General features: G+C 35.1%; 2 protein-coding genes and 1 long non-coding RNA gene across 10 annotated transcripts; 1 reads left to right on the top strand and 2 right to left on the bottom strand.

The window, feature by feature from the left end:
* The first annotated feature begins 2,625 nt into the window (after positions 1-2,625).
* Positions 2,626-6,335, top strand: LOC113318974 (F-box/kelch-repeat protein At3g06240-like). Of its 4 annotated transcripts, none has more exons than XM_026567275.1 (4): positions 2,626-2,739; positions 2,849-4,116; positions 4,203-4,301; positions 5,922-6,335. In XM_026567275.1, the coding sequence occupies exons 2-4, from the start codon at positions 2,900-2,902 to the stop codon at positions 5,935-5,937; spliced, it is 1,332 nt and encodes a 443-aa protein (XP_026423060.1). In that variant the 5' UTR covers positions 2,626-2,739; positions 2,849-2,899; the 3' UTR covers positions 5,938-6,335. The 4 variants fall into 4 exon arrangements, with proteins under 4 accessions (XP_026423060.1, XP_026423059.1, XP_026423061.1 ...); XM_026567274.1 differs by lacking the exon at positions 5,922-6,335 and adding an exon at positions 5,690-5,907; XM_026567276.1 differs by lacking the exon at positions 5,922-6,335 and adding an exon at positions 4,670-4,861.
* A 992-nt stretch (positions 6,336-7,327) lies between these two features.
* LOC113317390 lies at positions 7,328-13,595 on the bottom strand. Its single transcript, XM_026565500.1, has 3 exons — positions 13,402-13,595; positions 8,870-9,147; positions 7,328-7,793 (listed from the first exon to the last, which is right to left on the bottom strand). The coding sequence occupies exons 1-3, from the start codon at positions 13,567-13,569 to the stop codon at positions 7,745-7,747; spliced, it is 495 nt and encodes a 164-aa protein (XP_026421285.1). The 5' UTR covers positions 13,570-13,595; the 3' UTR covers positions 7,328-7,744.
* A 202-nt stretch (positions 13,596-13,797) lies between these two features.
* On the bottom strand, positions 13,798-17,349 carry LOC113317391. Of its 5 annotated transcripts, none has more exons than XR_003343488.1 (6): positions 17,164-17,349; positions 16,292-16,724; positions 16,093-16,197; positions 15,091-15,850; positions 14,478-14,886; positions 13,798-14,308 (listed from the first exon to the last, which is right to left on the bottom strand). It is a non-coding gene; the product is annotated as an uncharacterized LOC113317391 (long non-coding RNA). The 5 variants fall into 5 exon arrangements; XR_003343490.1 differs by having other exon boundaries at positions 14,478-14,686; XR_003343486.1 differs by having other exon boundaries at positions 14,478-15,850.
* Positions 17,350-26,661: the final 9,312 nt, after the last annotated feature.

The raw sequence follows: 26,661 nt of genomic DNA, 5'->3' as shown, positions 1-26,661 counted from the left end.
AGCAAGAATGATCCCTTTCGGTGACCAATATTCTCCTGCAGTACACAAGAAAAATTGGTTTCAGCTAAAAAATTTGATGAATCCAAAACTGGTTTCATCAAAGAAGTAAATCTGAACAAGAAAATATTTACCAAAATTAGTTTAAAATAAAATAGACGACATACCAAGCATAGCATTTTTAATGGTAACAAGTAATGGTAACAACTCATAGCAATAATCTAATAAAACCCTCGAAGATTTCGAATATTGTCTAACAAAAATATCAAATAAAACCCTCGAAGTTATCTAAGAAACAAAAATTCAGCTAGAATTTTTGATGAAACCAAAATTGGTTCCATCAGAAAAGTAAATCTTCTAAGTAAATATTTACCTTAGACCAAAGTTCTGTTTTTTCTTCAAGATTCTCGAAGTTAGACAATACTTGTTGACAGATGTTGCTAAGGTTCCATCTAGCAAACCTCAGATACTTGTCTAGCCCATGCTTTCTTTGTGTGATCTTTGTCATCTCTGCCAACCAATACTGCAAAAAAAAAAAAAATTTCAAATTAATCATCAAAAACAAGTCGCTTATTATTCAACAACCAATATTGAAAAAAAATACTTAAATTATGAAAAAAAGAACAAATCTTAACTTACCAGAGGGTATATTACACAACCAACAACATTTTCTACGTCTGTTCTGTTTGTCATTATCGAATCAAGTACATAGTCATGGAAGACTTCCGGCCAGCACACCTTGTTCATATCAAACACCATATACAAGTACTTTGCTGCGAGAGTCTGCCCATATTTGTTAGGGACAAATACTGAAACCAACAGAAACATTACGAAAAACTTGACAAAGTCATCCGCTCTGGTTTCATCATTTGCGGCTTCCAGCATACGCTTTTCAATATCGGTTTTTTTCGTCTTTTTATTTCCAGCAAAATAATTAGCCACAAAGACGTTAACCTTTTTAACCAGATCTTCATCAATGTCGTCTGCTTCTACATAATTCACCATTTGGAAACCAAAAGTCACAGCAAAATGTTCTGGAATTGTCCGCAAAGTCATTTTCCTTGATCTTGGTAATTTGAAACAATACGGGAGCTTACCATCAAGTCTGTTTTCAATTGTACTTAAAAATATTATTACTGCTTTTGTCTTTTTGATGAGCTCATCTTTGTTCATTACGCCATCATAGAACGGCTCAAAGAAACGCCAGAAAGGACATGATTTAAGAGCTTTCAAATGCAGTTGCTTGTTTTTTATCAACGCCTTAATTTTCACTGCTAGCTCGCATAAATGATGCAATGAGCACCTGTATGGTTCCTTATCTCTTTTTTTACCTATTGTGAAACCAAAATTAAACCATAAGAGAATAATAAATAATAATGATGAAACCATAAGACATACACTTGTAATGATGAAACCATAAGCACGAACAAAGTGATGAAACCATAAGCATAATTGAAACTTGTATGAAACCATAAGATTACGTAACATAGCTCCAATCTCCACAGTTTGAATTCAAATCAACAGCCAATAACAACTCTAGAAGTAAACCAATAACTAAAAATGATGAAACCAATTTTGGGTTTCATTAAGAAACAGAAAATGATATCTGGTTTCATCGCAAATCTGTTACATCATTCTTGCAGACCTAAACCTAACAAATGAAAAGTGATGAAACCAAAAATGGTTTCATCAAAAAGACCATATTATTATGATGTAACAGATTAACAATTGGTTGTAAAATGATGAAACCCAGAATGGTTTCATAAAAAAAAACAGATTATACTTTGGTTTCATCAAATAAACAACAAATGAAATATGGTTTCATCAAATAGAAAAAAAAAATATCTGGTTGCATCAAATATACAAACAATTGAAATATGTTTTCATTTGGTTACATCAAACAAACTGAAATCTAAACCTAAACCAAAGAAACGATGTAACCAAATGAAAATAGAACCTAACCTAAGAAATGAAACCTAAAAGCAAACAGAAAATCAACCCAGAAATCAAATGAAACCTTATAATCTTTTGAATTCAAACTCGAAATCAACTTGAAAGAAAATTCGATTTCTTACCTTTAGGAGATGGTTTCGCTATTTTCTTTAGCTTTTCATCTTTCTTTTTCGCCTGTTGATTTTGTTTCTTCGCCATTTGGGGTTAAAAAATTAGGTCAGATTTTGTAGCAGTGGTTGAAGTACGCAACCATAGAATAAGAGAAGAAGGTAAAATCGAGAAGATGATGACGAATACAGATTGATTTTGAACGATTTTGGCTTAGGGATGAGCAGATTGTTTTGAACGAATATAGGAGCGGATTGATTTTTGAACGAATACAGATTGATTTTGAACGAATACAGGAGCGGAGGTTTTAAGAAATTTTGTCCGTTACGCAGGTTGTAAAGTAATAAATTAGTGGGTCGTTTTCTTTCTCAGTTTCTTTTGGGTTGAATTAGGGGAGGGTAGTTTAGATAGTTTATGATATTTGGGGTTTTTGTATCACTTTTGTTTGGATGGGTTTTTTGTAGATGGGTTATAACCTCTCTGGGGTTTTAACCCGCAGACCGAAAAAAAAAAAAATCAGTGCGGAAATAAAGCTGGGCTGGAATAGTAAAACCTTGGGCTCAAATACTCGGAACTTCACTAGAAAAGTTGCCTCTTATTCTTTTCCTCTCACCTGTAACCAAAAACCCTCAGAAAACACAATTGATGGCTACAGAATCACCAAAATTTCATCACTGAAAGGTAAAACTTCTCCACAAAATTGCTTCAATTCAAGTGAAAATATTTCATGTGGCTCTTTCGTTTTCGTATTTTTTTTAATTTTTGAATTTCAATTGTCGGTGTTTTTCAGCTGTAGTTTCATCCTGCAATAGCTACAAAGAAGAAAAAGAAAAGCTTAACAATGGCGAGCCTTCCTGAAGATATGATCGTCATTATAGTATCGAAGTTACCAGTCAAATCGATCTCTCGTTTCAGGTGTGTGTGCAAACGCTGGTGTGAATTGTTCAAAAACCCTAAGTTTATTAAGACACACCTTCACCATGCTATTGAAAACAACAAGTTTAGTGTCCTGCTTGATACAAATTTCGCGGCTTATTTGATAGGTTCTGATGACGAGAATAGGGGTGTTTATAAAACCATAGATTTTGATTTAACATCCTCCTTGTCTTACCCTATGGCTGTTCGAACTGATCTCCCACAAGATACGTTTCTACCTGGTTATCTACGTATTTATTCATGTGATGGCTTAATCGTCTTATCCACTGGTAGTCGGAAAATGATATGCTTGTGGAATCCATCAACACGAGAATACAAGGATATACCCACACCAACGTCAAATCTAGAAGGCTTCTCCAGATATGGTGTTTGTTACGATTGGAAAATTGATGATTACAAGTTGTTCAAGTTAGTGGCCAATCCAGAATTTAGTATTACCTCTGAAGTTTGGGTTAGTAGATTAGGTTCAAATTCATGGAATAACATTGGAAACTTAAGTTATAATGTGAATCGTAGTAACAATATGTGTGTGAAGCCTTTAAATGGAATTATACATTGGATAGGAGACACTGAAGTTATAGTCTCGTTCGATATAGTTGAAGAGCGAACCAAAGAAATCCAAGTACCCAGTTGCTATCTACACGACTGCAGGTATTCATACGAAGATATGGAAGTGGTCGTCTTGGGAGAGGAACTTTGCCTATCAGTTCATCCAAGCGGTGAGAGCAACATCGAGCTTTGGATAATGAAAGATTATGGAGTTACAGATTCTTGGACCAAAATTTTCAGCCTTTCAAGAGATACAATAAATTTTTATATGTTATTGCCCCTGCATTATCTCAATAAGAATCGCGAGATTCTATTACAGGGTTTACGTTTAGAAGGCAGGGATGCTTTAGTCTCGTATAACCCCAAAAGCGGAAGACTTGTGGCTCTTGATATTCCCGGCATGCCAAAACATTTTAATGCAACTACGTTTGTTGGAAGTCTAGTTTCACTCAATTCAGGTGAATTCGTAAAGGCTTCAAAAATATCTGAGGTGAATACCAGTGCTGGCGCTTACAAGTTCTTTTCGCTGACAGTTGAGCGAGCCATATCGGAATATTGGGAGTTACGAAGTAGGTATGGCCTGCGCCCATTTCTTGTTCTTTCGGCTGTGCTTGGCTCGTTCTCTGCAATTATCTTGCATTTGGTATTTTGGTATCTAGATCCTTCTGCTTGAAATGGTTGAACAAGAGTCCCTGCTATGAAACTGGAAATGGTGGTAGCAGCACATGTTGTCATCATCCACGAAAGAAACAACAAAGGTATTGGTGGTTTATCCTTAGCAGCCACTGAAATAAAAATTACTCCGTTATTTTCTTCTCGTCTTTCCGCTGTATGATTGAAAACTTTCTTTTCTTACTTTTACTCCTTAATTACCCACTTCCGGTGAAGTATTATTCCCAATCCCAACAAGAAAAGTGTGTGGAAATTATCATACTTCGGGGTTTCCACTATTACGTGTCGTGATGACATACTGAATCTTATTGCATCCCCATAGTGGAAGTATTTTGTGCATACAAACTGGCAAGTTGCAAATATAATGTGTTGTAGGGTAAGGCTTTGAGTCTTTAACTTGACTCTGCTTTGCATCACCCATGTATCTTCACTTTTAGTTTCTTGTTGTCCTCAGATGATGTCCAGGAGGAGAAAGATTTGCAGCTTCATCACTATAAGATTTGCAGCTTCATCACTATCTTTTACTGTGCAAAATCATTTGAACATTTAGATTTCAAACGGTTGTGTTGATTGCTCTGTATGATATATGTTTGTTGAATTGCAGTTCTGCAAGCACTCAAAAAATTGTCGATTCAGATAAATTATGGTTTTCTCAAGTATCTTTGTGCCATTTTGACTTTTGAGTGAACTACTTGCACATAATAATGGAATTATATAGTAGGGCACTTAAAAAAACAAGTTCTGGGCAGAAACAGAATTCCGACAAGAAGCCTACAGCCTTATCATATATAGTTGTCACTCCTTTGTTTTAGCAGTAGCTATTTTGCCTCTTCTCTCTAACAGAAGATTTTTTTTTCCTACAGTCTACAGATTTGAACTTCCTTGTTGGTCCAAACTTGTATGAAGCTAACTGGTTAGACTTGGTAAAATTATTGGTTCAATGTGCTGAAATATAGTGTCCAATGACAAAGGAGTTCTAGGCTGAATATTTGAAAGAAGCGAAGAAAAGACAGGTCCTTTTAGATCTATGTTTACTTTGGTTCTGAAAGTCAGAAAGAGATTATAAGATGTTTTCTACTACCATGATTTGTTTTGGTTCTACTACTTAGTTTTGCCGAAACTGTCAGTGCCAATTGGTGATCTTAGATTCAATTTTTTTCCAGTACAAATAGTTTCTGCATTTGGCATTTATACCTCTTTAAGGATAATGCGTCATCTCCGTTCACGAGTCAGTTAAATATTTGAGTTCAATTACTTCTGAAGGGGTAATGTGAAATCTCCTTTTATGAATGGGTCTGATATTTGAAGTTCACTTGGCTGTTTTCACTGATTGATTTTGCACGCCGTATTTCTTATGGTAGTTTTTATAGTGATGAATCGAAATAAGTTCTGAGCAAGTTTCTGATATGGTTTCATGAACAACAACAAGGTGATAAGATAATGTTTTGCTGACAACCTTTTTGCGCTTACGCAGTATGCCCGGAAAAGGTTTTCTTATTTTATCAACAAGGGGTAATGTGATAAGGTTTTCTTGTTGAGCTTACATTCTTAATGTGGAAGTTGCTTCATCTCCAATCGGTATCATATTGGTCTAGGGTGTACTAATCGCCCGTCTCAGAGAAAATGATTTTTTTTTAGTTTAGTTTAGCTTATTTTTAGGTAAAAGTAAAACTAAAGAGTAAAAATATCATTTTTTTCTGGAACAGATATAGTACTTGCTGAAGCTCCACCGCATCCTAATCGGTGAACCATGGACTCGACCCAAATGATTCAACCAGTTGACTTCTTCACTTTTTCTTCACTTAAAAGTGTGGGTCCGAAGATGCGACTTTCTTCTCCGTTTTTTTAAACGTTCACATAGCTATCTTGATGTCGGGTAAAGTCGAAGTACTCTAGAAGAAGACTTCAAGACTACGATACGACAATTGTCAACAAAGCGGTTGAAGTGTAACGGGTAACCCATAGAGAAGACTGACCTAAATCATCATGACAATGGGAAAATGTCCTACTTTCCTTTACCGGTAATAGAGTTGTTGAGATGTGAAGTGCTCACCACAATGAGGTTCAGGATTTTTTGATCTTCGTAGAAAAACAAATGAAAATTAGAGGGCTTGTTTGAATTCTTCAATATATATATATACAAGTATATTTTTTTATGCTTCAATTTATTTATTTATTATGGAATTGTTAATGTAATTGAAGAAGTAATTCTCCAAAGAATTCTAGAGATGGATCATGTTTTTATAATTTAAAATTAGAATCTTGTCGATGGCGTTTCATTTTTTTTCCTTCTTTTATGCTTTCAAGCCAAATAGGATATAGGATTTTTTAATGTTTAAAAAACAAAATGAAAAATAAACATGACTAGGTTGGTGCTTATGTCACTTATTTGGGGCTTATCAAATTTGCTTTCCCACTCCACTAAATTATTATGGGCAACCAAACTTCTTAAAAATACTAATTTACTCCCAAATTAGTTCTTAAAACTGTCCCAAAATACCCCTCACAATATACCTCTTAAAATATAACCTTATTCAATTTTTAAAAATGGCTCACCTTCTGAAAAGTGGAAGCAACTAGCACAAGTTGTTTCCAGAAGTGGACAAAACTAGCACAAATTGTTTCAAGAAGTGAATGCAACTTTATCCAAGTTGCTTTCAAAAAGTGGAAGCAACTTTCTCGGGTTGAATCATTTATAACATTCTCACATTAAATATCATTCCAATAAAGAAAAAAACAAGATTTCTAACCGGGGTACCAGATTAAGTAGGGGTGCACCAAAATCAAGATAAGACAAAACAGGTTTTCATATAAAACGAAACAAGTTTTGCCTTTGCTTGGTACACACCTAATTAACCTGGCACCTCATTAGCAGCCTTGAAAAAAAATGCATAAATGAGTTATGAAGCCATAACAAAAGATGGATAACAATTCATACAGTAGTATTTTGATTTGTGCATCCACTAATTTAATTATGTAATGTTCATGCATCCACTAATTTAATTATGTAACCATTGAAACGATAACATTCCAATAAAAAATATGTATCACGCGTTATAAAATCGGCGACATTTAGCTTTTATTCGGTCAGTCACCCATCGTGGCAGCGGTGTTCTAATAGATAGTGGTCATTATTTTAGTTAAAAACAAATCCTCCAAAAACAAAAAACGTTGGAAAAGATACATTCTTCACTAAAACATTATTGAACTTTTATTTCATTATTACTAATGCGTTTACCAAGAGTTTGGCACTAGCAATGCAAAAGTTGTTCTGATTCAGAGAAAAACAGAAAAGAAGATAAAAGTTGTAAAAGGTTCGACTTTCTGTTCTACGGCATAAGCAGAAGACAAAAGACAAAAGACTTGTAAATAGGGTTTTTCCTGTGATGCGGCTCAGGTGTAAATCTTCCGCCAAGCAAAAGCTGCAATCATTGTGATTAAATCTTTCATAAAGCAGAAAACAAGACTTGTAAATAGGGTTTCTCCTATAATGTGGCTCAGGTGTTCTTCTGCCAAGCAAAAGCTGCAATCATTGAATATTTCGACAACCAATCCTCTCCATCGAGAGATCCCCTGACCTGGTCGCATTAAAAAGGATAAAGAAAAATATTTATAACCAGCTACAGGATAATCCATAAATAAGCTCAGACAAGAGCAAGATACTCATTTGACAATTAAAAATCCGTAACCAAGAAAAAATAAATGACGGTTTCTACTTCTAATAACTTACAACAGGTGCATTCAGAAATAATAGGTAATAGGTTTAACAACACGTCAGTTTCTACACTAGAAACACACCAGGATTAAAACTCCAGTACCAGTCACCCATATAAGCAAATTTATCAATAATGCATAACAAGACCAACATACAATCAGCGGTAACAAAAGGAAACTAGGTCATGGCCCTCAAGAATAAGGCATTATTTATTTTTTTGAACTGTGAGCAAGGCATTATTGAAACATTGTTGTCATTAAAAAAAGATCGTCTTTAAAAATGAGACGCTTAACAGAACAAAATGCAATATATATATAGTTTCATGATTCTTTGACGTGATCAACGCCAATTTCTTTATCGCTAAGAAAAATGACGATGTCCACATTTTCTGTTTTGAAGTATACTTTCATTTTACCCTAAATGGTAGAGAAAGGTAACGAATGCATCGAAATCATAGAAAGGGTATCAAATCGGTCATTGACTCGGTGATATAGTAAATTGATAAATCATTTTGCAAATGGTATCTGTTTTTAATATAACTTCGTTAAGTGAGGATATTTACCAAGTATTTCTACTAAATCACCGAACCAAAGTTTGATTTAGTACTCTCTTTTCTTTTTAATTGGAGATATTCAGTCATAATCCATACCAAAACTCGTTACCCTTACGACGAAAATGTTTCTACTAAAATAACTTAATCAAGCAGGGAAGCAAAGATAACTTAATCAAGCAGAGATATATACTTAATGTTTCTACTAAAATTAGTCAAAACCTACTAATAAAGCACTAATGAATCACATTATCACATATCGTCATATACTACTCGTTTCTACAGTATTAGTAGAAACCTACCTTCAAAGCACTAGTGAATCACATTATCACATATCGTCATTGGTACGATTCCAAGTCCAAGAATTCAATTAAAAAAAAAATGGATACCTGATTAATGTTTCCACCTCTTCCTCAAGTCTTTTGTCATCAATCTCATACTCGATTTCCTTTTGTCTTTCCATCGCCTCATCACATTGATTCAAATATTCAGTGTCTCGCGCAGACAACTCATGTCGCGTACCAAATTTCTGCCAACGTTCCTCATCGGCACACTTATGCCTTAAATCACGCGCAAGCTGCTGGTATATCTTTCCATAATCAGGAATCTCGGTCCTTGTTAACACATATCTATAAAATTTCACCTTATTGAATTCCTTCTCTTCCTCCTTCAAAATATATGACCCATTAAATTAACAAAAGAATTAAGAAAAAAGTACAACTAAACAACAGCAACAACAACCTAGCCGTTAGTCCCAAACAAGTTGGGAAAGGCTAGAAAGAAAACACACGTCGAAGTTTCCAAAACATAAACAGAAATCTAGAAGAACAGTACTGCTACCTATAATGCTAACAATAATCTAGATACTAACTAAACTAATAAATCTAGGAGCCAAAGTTCTTAGCTTTAACCTCTAAGTCCTTGATCCTGGGTCGCTAAGCAGAGTCTAGCCTGTAAATGCTACCCCTAAACAAACCTTAACCAAACTCCCTATGTTTTGAATCTAGTACGTGAATAGCTAACTTCCACGCATTTCTGTTTGAAACTAGCTCCTTCGACGCAATCTCTTCCTTTTGAGTGTTTTTTCAATGTTTCCAACTATGTCAATTTTACTTGACCTCCAGCACCGCTTATGATACCAGTTCGCACTGGTGCCTCAAGAGGTCTCCGTTGGAGATGTCATTCTAATTTGATTATATACATATCTTGATTGGTTTGATTATACAGTGGCCCAGTTGGGTTAACTTATCTTGAAACTCCATATTTATTTAGGGCTTGGTTATGCATGCATCATCTGTTATGGCAGCTTTCCCTAACATGTTTGTGCATTGCTGTTCCTTGGATTATTATATATCTCCGTGAGGAAACCTCTTTGTAGTTAACATATCTGAAGACTTCACATGCTTTCTTCTAAACACCCACATTTAAAAATACATGCCACTCGTCTACATGGCTAGTATGGAATTTGCTCTCCTTATATGTTCATGTACGAGTGTCTTCGCCCTAAAAACTCCCATGTACTTCTAGTGGCAACTAAGTAGAATCTGTGATATCCTACTCAAGTATTTCATAAACATCCCCAGAAACAAAAAGTTCTGTTCAGAACTTTTATGAAACATTACTACTGTAGAAAACTTACAATGCACACTACTACTATAGTTTTACAACCATGAACTTTTTCTTTTGTCTATCAATTATCTTACTTACTGATAAAAAAATTTCTATAAATACACTCCCCCCAACCATTTCCATAGTTAAATAACCAGATCTAGCAGAAACATGTTTTTTGGTCTTATAGTAGGTATCATGAGTTAAAATTTAGAGCCGTACTCAGATTACTGGGAACTAAACAGGAACTGGATGATTTGGTCCTAAAATTTGACTCATTACCAATAATAATTCTCGACCTGTAGAATCGTCAGGAAGAACCCCGTCGTTCATTCTTTTATTTGTCTTTTTTTTGGCCGAATATTCAAGTTTATCGGGTCCGGTTCCGGGTTCACTAATTTACGAACTGGACCCGATGTATTGGTACCGGACCCCTAGGTTAAATATGATCTTGAGTCGTTTAGCAGCGAAACTAAAGGCTAGGGCTGGCAATGGATAACCGATATCCGGGATCTGTTTCCGATTATTCGAAATCCTATAGGATTTTATCCATTATATTGGATACCGGATATCCGAATCCGATAAATTATCGGATATGTCCTCTTAACCTATCGGAATCGGATTGGGCTCTATCCGATTGGTTAATATCCGATATCCGATAGGGTAGGGGCGTACTAGTAATTTTCACATACATATTAATCGAGGAGTCGAGAGAAGAGAAGACATTTCTGATTCACTTTTTTTTTCTTCTCTTCTCAGTCTCAGTCTCGCTCCCCCCTATCGATTAATCACTCAGTTCTCACTTCTCCAGTAATTAATCTCTTAATCAGGTATTGATTCGCTCCCCTCTCTATGTTGTTAATGATTTTTGTTCGATTTCTATGTTCAATTCTTATGAAATTAGGGTTTATGTGTTGCAATAAAAAATTAGGGTTACAGATGAAAGATTTGAGATGGGTTTAAACTGAACTGGAATATGAGGTCGAAGAATAACTTACTATTGATAGTTAGGGTTTTAATTTTTCTATATCATCTCGATCTAAATCCCTCCCTCTTCTAGGGTTTACACAACTTCAATTGATTTTCTAGAAAATTTCTTTCTGATTCATGTTTGAATATAAGCCATTGAAGTGATTGAATGATTTCTTGGTCATATTGTTGTTTCTGTTCAGCTAATCTTTTAGATTGATTCGCTTCGATTTGTATTGATCTCTTTTCAGATTGTAACCTCAGTATCATATCCATTACTTCATTTGTTTATTGCAGGATCTCAAGAAAGGTGTTAAAACTCCAGTAGCAGCAAAGAAGAAGAATGTAAGTTGTAATCTTCAAGTGTTAGTATTTTGATTAAAAAAAATGTTGTGAAGTTTAGCCACATGTTGTATTCTCATGTCTCTTAAATATTCTCAATTCATGGATGGCTTTATGGATGTTGTGGATGTGTGATTTGCAGTTCAATTTGTTTGTATTGAACCTTCAACATGTAATAAGAACCATAGGTGTCTTGGTTATGCTATGAGTTGTTGATGTTAAGTACAAAAAAAGTGACAGTAGTCACAGTACCCATAGTTTCTTGGCTTTAGCCTTTAGCTTTGTGTAATTTAAAGAATAATTAGGGATATGTGTTAGAATGTGTAGATTATAGTTTTATTTCAGTATTTCAAATCTTGTTATGTCACTACAGCTAAGTGAATAAGAGCTTATAACACTTACATCATCAAGCAATGTTGCCTTGTGGCTTTCAGATTTTTATGTAAAGTTTATAGTAAATATGTATATGTTATTCTGAAATTTGGGATCATGAATCAATTTCCAACCCAAGCCAACCCCATATGTCAGTCATTGGGTCTTCAAGACAAGGAAGCAATAGGGTAATATACTAATATGAGTTTGTAAAGCTGTAACTTTTAAATGCAATGCCTATGACTATCATGTGAAAAATCATTGTGTTATTTATTGTTTAGTATGAGTTTGTTACCATATAGTGGATTCTATATCAGCCTTTTCTATTTGTGTAGCTTATCATATAGTTGTTGACATGTTGTTTTGCTTACTGAACTGTCCATGTTGTCCATATTATGTTTTAGATTTATAGTTTATGTTCTCAATTTCTCACCATCTCAGTTTATCTTAATATAGTGGTGTGTTGACAAATATGTGTGTGCTGATGAAAAATACAAATTTAAGGGCACAGGTGTTGTAAAGTTAGAGGGGAGGTTGTGAAATAGGGACACACTAAGTGGTGAAAGCTTGGTTACCTCTGTAAATAGGGTTTTCTGCCTTGTTACCTCTGTGAGTCCAGTTTATAAGCATTGTTGGATGAGTAAAATGTATGACTCAGACCTTAAGATTAAAAGGTTTGTTTTTGATATGCTGTCGTTTTTTTGTTAGTGAAAGCCTATCGTCCAGTCTTTACAATATAATGCAGTACTGGTACTATACCTCCAGATTTTGTAGTCACTTATTAGATTGCATATCTTTTGCTTGGTTAACATGTGGGTATGTGTGTTGCATTGTTGTTTATAATGGTGAAAGCTTTGAGGTACTGAAATGTTGGATGTCAGAATTTTCTTATCAATCGATTCTTTGTGATTTGTGAATGCAAATATGGAAATCGTGGACTGAGGTGAAGTTGATGCAATATGCCAGGCAGCCAAGCAAGACCACACTAAGACTGAGAGACATTGTTTTTTTGGCTTTGTTGTAGCCTGTTGTATACTTTCTTTTGCATTCACTAGACTGAGAGTAAATTCTAAACATTGTACTTGTGTGGGTTTATACTTTTCACTGAACATTTTGAACTTAAAAAGATAGACTCTGTTTTTTTTTCAAGTTTTTAGGTTTTTTCCTAGTTACCGGATTTTATCGGATAAAAATCCGATATCCGATAACTTAACCTTAACCTTATCGAATTAGAATTTTTGGTATCCGCCGGATATTATCGGATATCGGATACCCGATAATCCTTAACCTTAACCTTATCGGAACTGCCAATATCCGCGGGATATCTATCCGTTGCCAGCCCTACTAAAGGCAGATCAGTGGTGAGTTAGTCAATAAAAATACAGTCGGTGGAATCAGAGGTAATATAACTACAGTCGGTGGAATCAGAGGTAATATAGGATGGTTCGAAGAACGAATAGATGCATAATATTTGGGAAAATAAACTTAATCAGAAATTGGAGATAGATATAAACCTAAATAATTGAAGACAACAAAAAATAAAAAAATAAGGTACCTGGATGTAGACGAAAGCAGCAGCAAGTAATTAAAGATTTGAAAGTCAAAAAGGGAAATTTTTTAAAAATCAGACCTTGGTTTGAAAGTGTCTACTAGTTTCTCGGTAACCGGGAAAACCCTTGGCATCAGATTTGAAACGCCGAATCCTTTGATTTCCTTCCATGAAACCTAGTGATGTTTCACCTAATGATTTTTTGAAACAAGAATAAGTCTTCTTCAAAATCGATCTCATTGAAGACATCTTTTTATGTTCTCTAATAACAACTCAGGAGAGGCATCTCTACTCTTTTATAGACTGGCAGTAAGCCCGTGAGCGGCCCAGTTTTGTATAAAACCCCTCACTAACTCTGGAGCTTAGCCCGTCAGGTTGACGGTGTTTGGAACATTGTACGGGGTAACTTGATTCGGTAGAATAATTTGTGCAGACAGCAACTGTAAACAGAATTTGGTTTCAATTAAACACCAGGTATTAAATGGGAAATATAAATATTGTGTATATTGAATTAGAACATGAAAATATTGCAGCATCATCACCGTAAGAGGTTTTAAGTAAAGGCAATTATAGCAAAATAGAGGTCCGCCACTATCTAAATAGAATCGAAAAAAATAATTGTAACCGCTTATCGGTTGAATAAAAGTGGTAATCTCTGAAGGGGGAAGGAGCTGGTGACCAATCCAGGAGATGCTCAGCACCAATCAGCGTCAACTCCGAAAGGCTTCTAAAACCCTGATAATCACAAGACCATGTTTGCAAATACTTGTGAGATTGTGAGGTGCGGGAGCTTCGAGCTAAATTAGGTGGTGGTCCACGGTTTATCATCCCTCAATGTCATACTTGGAACACCTTCTCATTATTAGAGTTACGTCACAACTAGCTGTACTCGGGTGGTGGAGTCATTAACCCGCCACGCCAACCGCTCATGACAACACAACATCGTTCATGAACTTCTCAGACATTGTTATTTTCAACCTGCAATGTTCTGTATAGTGTGAAATCATTAAGATAGCTGCCGCCTTCAGCAACTTACACGTACATATATATTGTGATTCACAAGAGTGGATATATTTAGCATGGAACCCTGACAATTTTATCACACAGGCGATGTTCAATAATTCAGAAAGCAATGTGAGATGAGAAAAAGGACATACGTGTTTGATGTACTTGCTGAAACAGGGTGCGACAATCATATAGAGTTATCGTCATTTACCATATTCCTGTGGAAGCCAATTCTGGACTCAGGTCATCCTACCACTTAAATCACCTCAGGTTATGTCACCATATTGCAATGTGTCTTTGGTTTTTTGGTATTCGTGAGTGGTAGTGTGTGTATTTCGTAATAGATCCTTGTTGCTGCCATCTTAAAATTACATCAAAATTACTTAATGACTAGATGTGATTATATGCACGCAAGCGAGCTATGTATAAGGGTGGGGGAAAATGTGTAAGCAATTATATTCTCTATATTTTGTGGTTTGCAATCATTCGGGACTTGACAAGGCCTGAGTTCAGGCATCTTGACCAATTAGGCCTTTCCACAAACATTTGTTGTGCTGCTAACTGCAAAGGTTGATATCATTGCATGTAAGATGTGAAACGACTGTTCAGAAAGTAAGACAGATGTCTTTACAAAAGCAACAGCAAAAAAGACTACAAATCATCGAAATGAGAAAGCAAGACCATCGGACACTCAATATAATCAAAACAAATACTATTAAATGAGGACACGAAACTAAAATTTAGCTAAAGAGGTAGAGGCAGTACCTTTATTAGCAAAACTAAATTTAATACGTGCTGCTCTTGCTTGAGATAATATGGGACGATCCCAAGCTTGCAAGAAGATTGATCATGAACTCACTTGACTAAGGAGGATGAGATAATACCGCATCCACCTTTTCACTTTCAGCCGACGCTGCGACTAAGTGCAAACACAGAACCTGCCACCGTCACTTGAAAGAAACACGACGCCTTCAAGAAAATGGATGACGACAGCGCCTGATCTAAACCGTAGACATTCAGAATTGGGGTACTGGTTCACTGCTACTTGGCGCTTTCAGGTCTTGTGTGTAGTGCTTCTGGTTGATCCCAACTTAGCTGGTGGTGTTCATGCCTGTGAGTTGGTGGTGTTGGTTCTGTGATTATATAGAACGGGCGAGAGAGAAGTGAAGCTGGTATGGTAAAGTAGCAGTCATAGTGGCTGCTAACTCTAGCTACGTTGGTGATGATGGTGGCGGGGGTGGTAGTGGTCGTATGGAGAGTTGTAGTAAGCGAGCGGAAACGAACAGAGTAGGTAAGAGCATCTCTTTCTCTACAATGGTGAAGCCTATACATCATACAATAGATCAAGCTCGAATACCAAGCTTCGTCATTGAATTTCCTCACCTGAGGGCCTTTCCTAGTTAACGCGGCATTTGTGGTTGGGGAACGTGTAGAGGCAACTGTTACCTCCCAGCTGACAGCATTTTTGGCGTAGATGCACAATACTTCAATGTATAACTGGATGCTTGAAGTTTGTTGAATCAACCTTTTCACAACAAAAATAGAAAGGGGGGTTTAGTTTCATCGAAAGTGCATAGCTCATATGACACAAAGGACATAAGATACACTGAACTATAATGTACTTCTAGCACAAGGAAATTAATGTTGCTCTGACTCGAACTACAACTAACAATTTAAACATTTTAACTCAAACAATGCCAGATTCTCTGACTTATTCCACATTTCTCTTTTAAATACACACAAGCGATTAAGATAGTTCGAACATACAATTGTTTTAAAGACTGCTCAAGATCAGGTTAGCTATACGAATTAACAGTTCAAAGCAAATAGCAATCGATCCAAACTTAACATGTATTGCCCATTAAGGAAGGCCTGCAAAAGCTCAAATGTTCACCATTATCAGCGCTACTTAAAAAACATGCATAATTTTAAAATCCTAATTGCAGCAAGTAAAGTATAAACTTACAAGTGAACTGAGGTGAATTATATACATCATTCACTAGGCATAGCAGGTAGTTGATTGTTAACGCTTAAAACTAACTTCATTGGCAAGTATATGTACATTTGATTGCACAAAAATTAAGGTTCTGCTACAGTGGCACCGAATGTGATATATGCAAGTGTCTCGTGTTCTGCACAGTACCATTTGAGATGTACTACGCAATTGCATTATAAGCTGTTAGAGAAGATGATACTTTGCTTCATTTTAGGCTAGGTTTAAATGTCTGAGATCGGCCTTGTTCGCTGTGCAGCCACGTCCCTGGTTTTATCTTGCATTTCCACTTGTTGCCTATTAATTGAAGTTTACTACAACTCTTATTCATGGAGACACTCACTGGCAACCAGCAACCTTCTGCAATTTTGATTGAAATTCTTTCAAACCAAACTTTGGATTGTTACTGCAATAGCGGTGAAAACTCTCTGCATTAGTTACCCAGAATCAAGGGTGGAAAAACCTTATTACTTCCGCGCAATTATAGCAAAACTAATGCAATGAAGCTATGAACACACGCTAAGATTAGGTTGAAAATATCAAATCCATGACGATTTGATGGGTAATAGAAACTAAGAAGCACTGATTACTAATCAGAAGATTGATTTTCGATTTAAAGAGGGGGTATCTGGAGATTGATCAAATCTCGCCAAAGAACAGATCCAAAAACTTATGTGGACTTTTTTATTACATCGAAAAGATGAAGATGATACGACAACTATAAATCTAATCCCTGACTTCGAATCAGAGTAATCAATCGAGTTTTTTTTTTCCTTTTTTTTACAAAACCCTAAAACGCTTTTAAAGATGAAAGATCGAATTAAAAAATGAAGGATGAAATTTACCATTTCCTGGAACTTCGTCTTCATGACCACTAGAACATGTTTTTCTAGCAACAAATCTCGTCGAATGGATCGTTTGCAGAGGGTCTGAAACAGGTTCTTGGGCTAAGGTTTGAGCACGGGAAGTTTCTAGAGAGAGCAGTTGGTGTTTGACGGGATATAGGCGGTCGACAGAGAGATGCCTGGGTGGATTGGTGCTGGGTTAGGGTTCCCACCGAATTTTGAGATCATTACGCGGTGGGCAAACCCAAAAACAGATGAGCAAAACTAAGGGGAAAATTAGGCTAAGGTCGGCGGTGTAATCCGCTGATTTAACCGGGACCAACAGTATTTTTGCGGATAGATGTCTGGACCATTCATTAATGGCTTCAACGCGGTGGACTTTTTGAAATCTAACGGATGATGGGTTAGGTCCGGGTGTAACCTTGAAAATCCGTTTGGACATCCATTTTCCTTAAGTTAAGGACATTTATATAGTTTTAGAAAATACTATAGATAAATTAGGAATCTTTGATGTGTTTGCTTGTGGTGTTGTCCATGACACTTATATATATATATACACTAGGACTTAACTCGTGTCGTAACGGCACAGGCGCTTCGCATTCAATTATTGGAATTCGTAAAGATACGGTTTTGTTACATGCTTTTATAAGGAAACTCAGAACTAAAAAACCGTACGGAACATGGTTACATAATGTATTGTATAATAAGGCTATTAAACAACCATGATTTAATAATTTAGCCATCTAAAAAATCAAGAATTCGAATAAAAACTAATAACATTGGTCCAACAAAATGAAGCCAAAAATCATGACAGAAAAATTCAAGCAAATAAATGCGCACATGCACTAATCAAAATCATGAATTAGATGATATATTAACAACAATTCCATATTTTGTCTTTCACCTTGGGATATAGGAAAAGTGAGAAATTCATAAATTTCTCATTGTTGTGATTCGAGATAAAATCAATTCAAAAAATTATAATTTTAATGGTAAATAATTTCAGATAACGATTATGTCAAAACTGAATATTTTGGTACAGATGAGAAACTGTGCTTCTAGAGTGCTTGTTGCTTCTCGATAACACTACTACAATTTTTGTGTAGATCTAAGTAAGATATAAAACTGTATCACTAAACCATTACAATATTATATCCTATTTTTTTATGATTAATTGAATCATACAATAATCATTCATCTTCACTGGAGCGCTTACGTTTGAATCATCAATGGTCTTCAAATATCGTGTAGATGTAAGTTCATATATTATCTTCAATGTTTTTTGTTAACATCTTGCATCGATAATAGTAACAACATAACATGTTTTCTTGTTCACTTGAAAGATGGCACTGTAAAATCGCAACCCTGGAAATTTTGTTCCTAATCACTTTACATAGATATTTGATGTTGTGGTGGAGAAACGCATTAACTACCAGTCGGCAATTTGGCTAATTGCCATTGGAGTTCTTGCATACGACTATCATAGAAGTTTTGTATCTTCAATGTTTGTGCATTGGTGATGCTAGTCAATGTCCCAACTACATCTGTGAATAACATCAAAGGATGGATTTGTCAAAAGTGAGGGGAAATAATTACGCGCTAAAAACATCTGGTGTATTAGTTGCAATGTTCACCAACCAGAACCCAACAAAACCAATTAAAGAATATTTTTCTTAAAACATTATGTACACTCCAAACACAAAACTATCAATACACTTGTCTTGTGGCAAGCTTTTGTGCGACAATTTCTAATAAAAAGAAGAAAAAAAAGAATATAGGGGGACATCAAACTAAAATCCCTCATCAAAGATTTTTTATATTTTAACTTTTCAATAAAATCCTATATAGATATATAAGAGTGAGTGAACATGAGCAAGACTAAAAAAAACGAAAGCTTAATTTGATTTATGTTGAGAAATAAACCAAGATACTATGAAGAAGACAGGAGGGATCAACAAGTGTTGTTGATACAATAGTATGGATCAACTATGAGAGTTGACAGAATATGGTTGATCAACTGGTACAGTTGACATGAAGTGATGGATCAACAAGAGTTGTTGACCCGCGGTACGATTTTTAGAAGTTTACTTGGGTTGCAAGTATTTATTGTTTTTAGAGTTTTTTTACGTGAGAATTTTCTAGAAGTGTCTTTGTTAGAGTTTGATTAAGTTAGGAAGGTGTTTATTCCTTGAGAGTCAAGTTTGTTAATCATATAAATAGGTTGTTGAGCCATGAGTCGAAACACATCAATTAAGTGAAGTTTTTTTGAATTTTAGTTCTGTGTTATTTTCATTAAGTCTTTGATATCAGATTTACTACATATGGTATCAGAGCACTGGTATAGGGTTCTAGGGTTGTGGGTATGAGAAGTTAAGTTGAAGAAGATGACGAGTTTAAGTTCAATTAAGGTACCTGTGTTTGAAGGTAAGAACTTTGAACATTGGAGGTTGCAGATGGAGAATATATTTACATACCAGGAGGTATAGGACATTGTGAAAGATGGTTATGCTGAACCAGCAGATGGAGTAGTACCAGAAGGAGCTGCGCTAACTCTTTTAACTGAAAACAGATGAAGAATTCTAAAGCTACCTATATTCTTCATCAGGGTATTCATGAATCTATTATGGATAGAGTTATCTATATCAAAGAAGTTAAAAGAGCATGGGATGGTTTGATAAGCTACTACAAGGGATCTGACAAGGTCAAGAAGGTTAGGCTACAAACTTTGAAAAGAAAATATGAACTGTTACAGATGGAGATAACTGAAACAATTTCAGATTTTTTCTCAAAGACACTTAATCTTGTCAATAAGATGAATGCCAATGGTGATATTGTAGAAGACTCAGCCATTGTAGAGAAGATTTTAAGAAGCTTGCCTGAAAAGTTTGAATCAAAAGTTACACATCTATAGAAGAATGCAACACTGTTGCAACAACGACTCTTAATGAGTTATTGGGTTCATTACAAGCTTATGAACAAAGATTGTTGGAGAAGACAGTTGCTGCAAAACAAGTTGAAGAAGCACTTCAAAGTCAAGTAAGCTGGAGAAGCAGTCAAAGAAAACCTAATGTTGGAGGTTTTCAAGGAAGATATAACAATGGAGGGAGATATAATACTGGAGGTTATTAAGGAAGAAAACCAGTTGATAGATAAAAAGTTCAGTGTTAGAACTGTGGAGATTTTGGACACTATGCTCCAGAGTGTCAAAAACCTAGAAAGACTACTGAAAATAATTATAAATCAAACTTCAAAGCTAATATTGCTGAAAGTCAAGAAGAAGAAGCTGAAGAGCAAAAGACTGAAAAGATGCTACTAGCATGTCATACAGCTGAAGAACAACCTCAACTAAAGTGGTATTTAGATACAGGTTGCAACAACCATATGTGTGGAAGAAAATATTTATTTGAAAGTCTAGATGAGTCAGTAAGGTCTACAGTGAAGTTTGGGAATAGTTCAACAATACTAGTTATGGGAAAAGGAAGAATATGAATTGTTCTCAAGAATTTTTCTAAGGCATACATCATGGATGTATTTTATGTTTCAGGTTTACATCAAAACTTTTTGAGTATGGGTCAGCTATCTGAAAGAGGATACTCTATGAATATTTACAATGGTTTGTGCTTCATCAGAGATAGAAGAAGAAGATTGATTGCTAAAGTACAAATGACCAAAAATAGACTATTTTCTTTGAATATTTAGCATTAAAAAGAAAGTTTTTACAGTAGTAGTGTGCACAATGATTCTTGGTTGTGGAATAAGAGAACGGGGCATGTGAACTTTAACAGTTTACTAACCTTAGCAAAGAAAGAGATGGTATCTGTCTTACCTTTTATTGAGATTCCTGAATCAAGATGTGAGAATTGCATTTTTGGCAAACAACATAGAGATCCATTCCCAGTCAACAAAGCTAGAAGAGCTAATCAACAATTGGAGATTGTTCACAGTGATCTGTGTGGTCCTATTGAAGTAACTTCACATGGAGGTAATAATTACTTTATAACTTTCATTGATGATTTTAGTCGAAAGGCATGGGTTTATTTGCTTATACAAAAGAGTGATTCTTTTCAAGATTTTAGAAGTTTCAAAGCTTATGCTGAGAAACAAATTGGTAAGAGTATCAATATTTTGAAAACTGCAAGAACTATAAGATTTGGAAGAGAATGGCATTCAACATCAATTAACTGCAAGATATACACCACAACAGAATGGAGTTGTAGAGAGAAAGAATATAACCATAATGGAGATGGCAAGAACTATAAGAAGAACAAAAGATTTACCAAAGATCTTCTGGAGATATGCAGTTGATATAGCTGTGTACTTACTTAATAGATTTCCTACAAATAGCTTGAGTAATATAACACCAGAAGAAGTTTGGAGAGGTTCAAGACCAAGTGTAAGACATCTAAAAGTTTTTGGATGCATTGCATATGCACATATACCCAAAGAACTTAGAAACAAGTTGGATGACAAGAGTGGAAAGTGTATTCTTGTTGGTTACAGTTCAGTAACCAAAGGTTACAAGTTGTTTAATCCGAAAACTGGAAAGATAATCACAAGTAAAGATGTGATATTTGATGAAGATTCACAATGGAATTGGAATAGTGGATCAACAAACAATGTTGATCCAAATTTTGGGTCAACAAGGAATGTTGACCCACATACTGGATCAACAATGAATGTGATCCACACACTGGATCAACAAGGAATGTTGATCCACCAGCTGCTGTCAGAACAGTTCCTATTGTAGTTGAAGAAGAAGTGCAGATTCAAGGCAATGTTAAAGAACATCATGAAGAAGCAAGAACAGAAGCAGTACCACAACAAGAAACTACAAGACCAAGAAGAAAATATGTTATACCTTCTAGGTTGAATGATTATGTATTATCAAGAGATGATGAATGAAATGGTGAGGGTACCCAAATATACCTCAAGCCAAAACTTTTCCTACCTATAAGTCCTTTCTCCGAAAGTGATTGTCTATGGACTGAGACGAGAAAATACAATTAATAGGTTCACACTTTGTGTGATCGTCTATGGATACGAGATCGAGAAAATACAAGAACGAAGTATGTTTACTTGATACAAAGGTTCGGACTTAACCAAACACAATAGGATTGCTTATCAAGTAAATATGAATTAACATTTATGTAATTTACTTTAATTATAATAAAACAATCATAATGCGGAAAATAAAAGTAAATGACACAGCAAGATTTTGTTAACGAGGAAATCGTAAATGCAGAAAAACCCCGCGACCTAGTCCAGAATTGAATACTCTCAGGATTAAGCCGCTACACAAAATTACACCTAACTTCGTATAGTTGAGACCAAGTACCTAACTCTATAGTATACCTAGTTCCGTTTGTATTCTCACGCCTACGACTTGTGAATAAGTCACGTACTTGGAACAATCCCTTTGGTTCGTATTCCAAACAGTAAAGGAACAATAAATATGTTTGGTATCAACTCTATTCAACCAAGTGATATGAGTCAGACAAAGGCTCTTCCGTTTATCTCTACATAAACTCCTTCGTCGGGTCTAGATCTATCTTATGTTCAATCACCCAAAGGTAATTGGTTAAGATTAAGCCAATCAATACCTTTAATCATAAGAAAACGTATTGATGCCGATATACTCAATTAATCAATCCAATCTACCACAAGGATAAACCGATTATTAATTGGATCCTCTTTTCCCAAACAAGTATTGTGCACACCAAAGATTATAAAACCCAAGTCAGATCTTCTATATCTTCTTTGTCTTCAAAACTTCTTAAAATCTTCAATAAACACCTGCACACAATCACTTGAATCTCTTGTGATCAACCACGCACAAACCGGATTCTGTTAACAATGGATTATCACAAGATCGTCTATAGAACTAACGACAGTCTAAAGATCCATGTCGAACCTCTGATCTAGTTTGAGTGAATCTTATACCATAAAATAATGTTGTCAAGAATAAACAGACTAGGTGTAATCAGATTTCAACCACAGTTAGTCAATCAAATCAATTGAAAACAAAGATAAACCACAATTATCTAGTTTCCCACCAACAGGTCATGCTAGAGCTTCTCAATCCTAAAGAAGACTTTAAAACGAGCGGTCGTAAGAGATTTCACCTAATTAGATTACTCTCCTCTCTGATAGGCCGCTACACCAGTAACAATGACAAAAGAGTAAGTCAAATGTTACGAAGGATTAGTTTTCTAGAAAGGAAAACTTCGTGTATTTATAGACAAGGAAGTTTGGACACCAAGGAATTTCCAAAACCGAAAATATTCTCAAGATATTCATAAATGCACATATTCGGTTTTCATAATTCCTGGAAATGCTCTGTCCAAAAATAACAATCGAAATCTCTCGAAAAATCTAATTAGTAAATGCACATTACTAATTCCATAATTTCCCTACCAAGATAAATTAATAACCTTAATTAAAAGATTCTTAACTTACTTATGTTTCGATCCTGGGATTTTCTTCCCTTAGCCGTTAAGTAATATCTTTGAACAATTATAGAAATAAACATTCTCAGCACGTGTTCAAAGTTTGTCAACATCTTTACTTTTTAAGTTCTCTTTCACACTTACAACCATGAAACCGATTTACCACACTTCCAAGCAAGTTTAGAATTGGTTCATCTGACTTTCAAGAACTATGTGATTTATCAAACCAACATTCAATCACAATCATGGGTTTACGGTTCTACCAAAAAAAGTTTCGGTTCTACCTGCATGTGAGTACTAGCATAGTCACACTAGCTTCCAAAAATATTCGGTTGACTAGGTACTAGGATCGGTTCCCCACATATATATGGTATCTAACTTATATGTGTTTCACACGTTTACAAGATCTGTTCCCCTTTCTTATGTAAAACTTGTTGCACCCCATACAAGGATCGGTTCTCCTTGATGTACTGCACCCCTTACAAGGATCGGTTCCCCTTCACCCCTTACAAGGATCGGTTCCCCTTTTACCATGGAAGACATAAACTGATACATACCAAGGTGATTAGTTAAGATTGGTTTTACTAATAAAAGTTATACCAATACAAAAGTCAGGCCTTTGTGAACAGTTCTACCAAGAACACAACAAGTTGTGAGCGGTTCTACTTTATCACACATATTGGTTGTTCATAAGATATGCAATGAATAACAAAACCAATAACACCTGTCAATTTCCTTTTCGGTTCAAAAAAACAAGTTTATGAACTTACTTACTTAGAACGCCTGTAAACATTGTTCCCTAGGATGAAATCCCCACCGTATACCCATACATAATCACAATAGCATTCAAATGATTATGGCGATGTCTTATCTACAAAGTTTAATGGTTAAGCATTAAACCTCGTATTATATTCCTTAATACTATGTCTATCTAGATTTCAAATATGCTTCGCAGTTATGTTTTCAATATACAGGACTTGAAAGATACATTAGGGAATGAAACAGTTCAAGTCAAATATCACTAACCTCAAGTGGAAGGATGATTGTTTTCGTTGTAGCTCCTTGCTTCTTCACATCATCAAGACTTCGCAATACTTGTAATGTCTCATATACTAATGCTTTCAAGCTAACCAATACGAAGTTTAACTCTAGTACATAATCAAGCGACTCTTAACATGAGTTTTGGTTCACTAAAATATGACAATCAAACTTGACATACCAACGCTTGGTGGGTTCAACCGAGCAATGATCTAACAATCTCCCCCTTTGTCAATTTTAGTGACAAAACTCTTACATCATATGGATAAACAAATTACAAGAATTCATTACAATCCGCTTGATTCCCGATTCAACATCACAGTAAAACTGCTTACATTCAATCCTTGAAAATGTCGATGTTGACATTATAATAACAAAGGAAACACTCACCCTAAGTAAGATAGGTAGATATTCAATCTGCACGTCTTTCTTATACCAATCAATATGACATGTTACTCCCCCTTAGTCTGTGCTTTCACTCTTTCGTTAGGTATAACATTCAAGAACCAATGTTCTTTTCCCTAGTGATACCAATTAATATAAAATCAATGCCAGTATCACTTGTTTACTCCATATATTTCTCCCCCTTTCTGTCACAAAAATGACAAAGAAACGAAAAAATAAAGGACAACACGAAAAGAATCTTACAAATCTCAGAATAGACTTGCAAACATGTAGAGTTTGGCACGAGGGTTCCACAAATCACGTTCTGATAACCAATATCAAAGTCGAAACTACAAGTAGTTTTATTTTGATATGTTACCAAGGAAAAAATTGCCTGAAATTTTTTTCCCATTTTGTTTAGCAAACCAAAATGACTAATCACATTAATTCCTTTGCTAAACCGATTGTTCAAGAACAACCGCTTAATTCGATAAGACCAAAATAAAGCATAAACTCCATTTTTCTCATCAGTTTCTAATTATCCATATACTTAGACCTTTCAATTTCAACAAACCAAATACTAGCTTAGTTAACTAGCATTTCTTTGTTTAGGCATTCGATTAGACTTGAATAACCGAAACCTCACTTTTGATAAGACAAACTAAGATCAGAATTAACTTAGTTTCTTATCCGGAATCGAATTGGACTAAACAACTCATCCCGTACACATATTATTTCGTTAAGCCATAAATAATTCATACAAACCAATATAAATCAACTTGCAAAATTATTCACCTCAACTGGAAGCAATTGAATAAACATTAGACATTATAAGCACCGCAATTGCAGCTTAATTTTGTAAGCCTAAACCATTGATATTATATAAAATAAAAATACCAAAGGTTTTTCTTAATCGGAACCAATTGAATCACACACACATCAATTGTACCGTAATTTTGTAAGCCTAAATCACTGAAACTATACAAACGCAAGATAACAATAGTTTTTCTTAACTGGAACCAATTGAATCATACACACACACATCAATTGTACCAAAAAATTTGTAAGCCTAAACGATTGATACCACACAATAAAGTAAGATAACAATAGTTTTTCTTAACAGGAATCAATTGAAACACAAATCCACACACACATCATGGAATAAAAATCAATTGAACCCAAATTTCGTTAAGAAAAAGCAACAAATATATATAATATAAACTCGAGCTTTTCTTAAACAGGAAATAATTAACTAACAAGATTGTTACCTCAAATTTCGCATCCACTTCTCCAATATGATTGCATCTTCGTCCAGAGAGAATTGATATCGAAATATCCCCACGTTGTCATCCTTATGCGTTAACAAAAGAATAACAATATACCTCAACCTTTACCATAGAAAGGTTGAAAACCGGTTTGAACTATTGCAAGCAAAAGTTGAAAACCTTCGAAACACATATGCTTTCATGCTAAACCAAAACCGATTCAACATATTGTGATTTTTTCACATATTGTTTCTATCATAACCCCTCATAACACTTTGATAAAGCCTACCTACTAGGGCTAGAAATTAATCCCGCTAAATCAAAAAGTCACCCAAACCATGAGGGTTTACAATATATGAGATCGA

This window comes from Papaver somniferum, chromosome 10 (genome assembly GCF_003573695.1).
Source record: "Papaver somniferum cultivar HN1 chromosome 10, ASM357369v1, whole genome shotgun sequence".
NCBI classification, from domain to species: Eukaryota; Viridiplantae; Streptophyta; class Magnoliopsida; order Ranunculales; family Papaveraceae; genus Papaver; species Papaver somniferum.
The sequence above is the reverse complement of the archived record's forward strand: the minus strand, read 5'-3'. Positions and strand labels throughout refer to the sequence as shown.

Coding starts and splice junctions, on each gene's coding strand:
- LOC113318974 (XM_026567274.1), top strand. CDS start 2,900: ATGGCGAGCCTTCCTGAAGATATGATCGTCATTATAGTATCGAAGTTA. Junction 4,117..4,202: donor TATTGGGAGTTACGAAGTAG/GTATGGCCTGCG, acceptor TTTGGTATCTAG/ATCCTTCTGCTTGAAATGGT. Junction 4,302..5,689: donor CCACGAAAGAAACAACAAAG/GTATTGGTGGTT, acceptor GCGCTTACGCAG/TATGCCCGGAAAAGGTTTTC.
- LOC113317390 (XM_026565500.1), bottom strand. CDS start 13,569: ATGTCTTCAATGAGATCGATTTTGAAGAAGACTTATTCTTGTTTCAAA. Junction 9,148..13,401: donor GTAGACACTTTCAAACCAAG/GTCTGATTTTTA, acceptor TATATTTTGAAG/GAGGAAGAGAAGGAATTCAA. Junction 7,794..8,869: donor GAGGTGGAAACATTAATCAG/GTATCCATTTTT, acceptor TAATGCGACCAG/GTCAGGGGATCTCTCGATGG.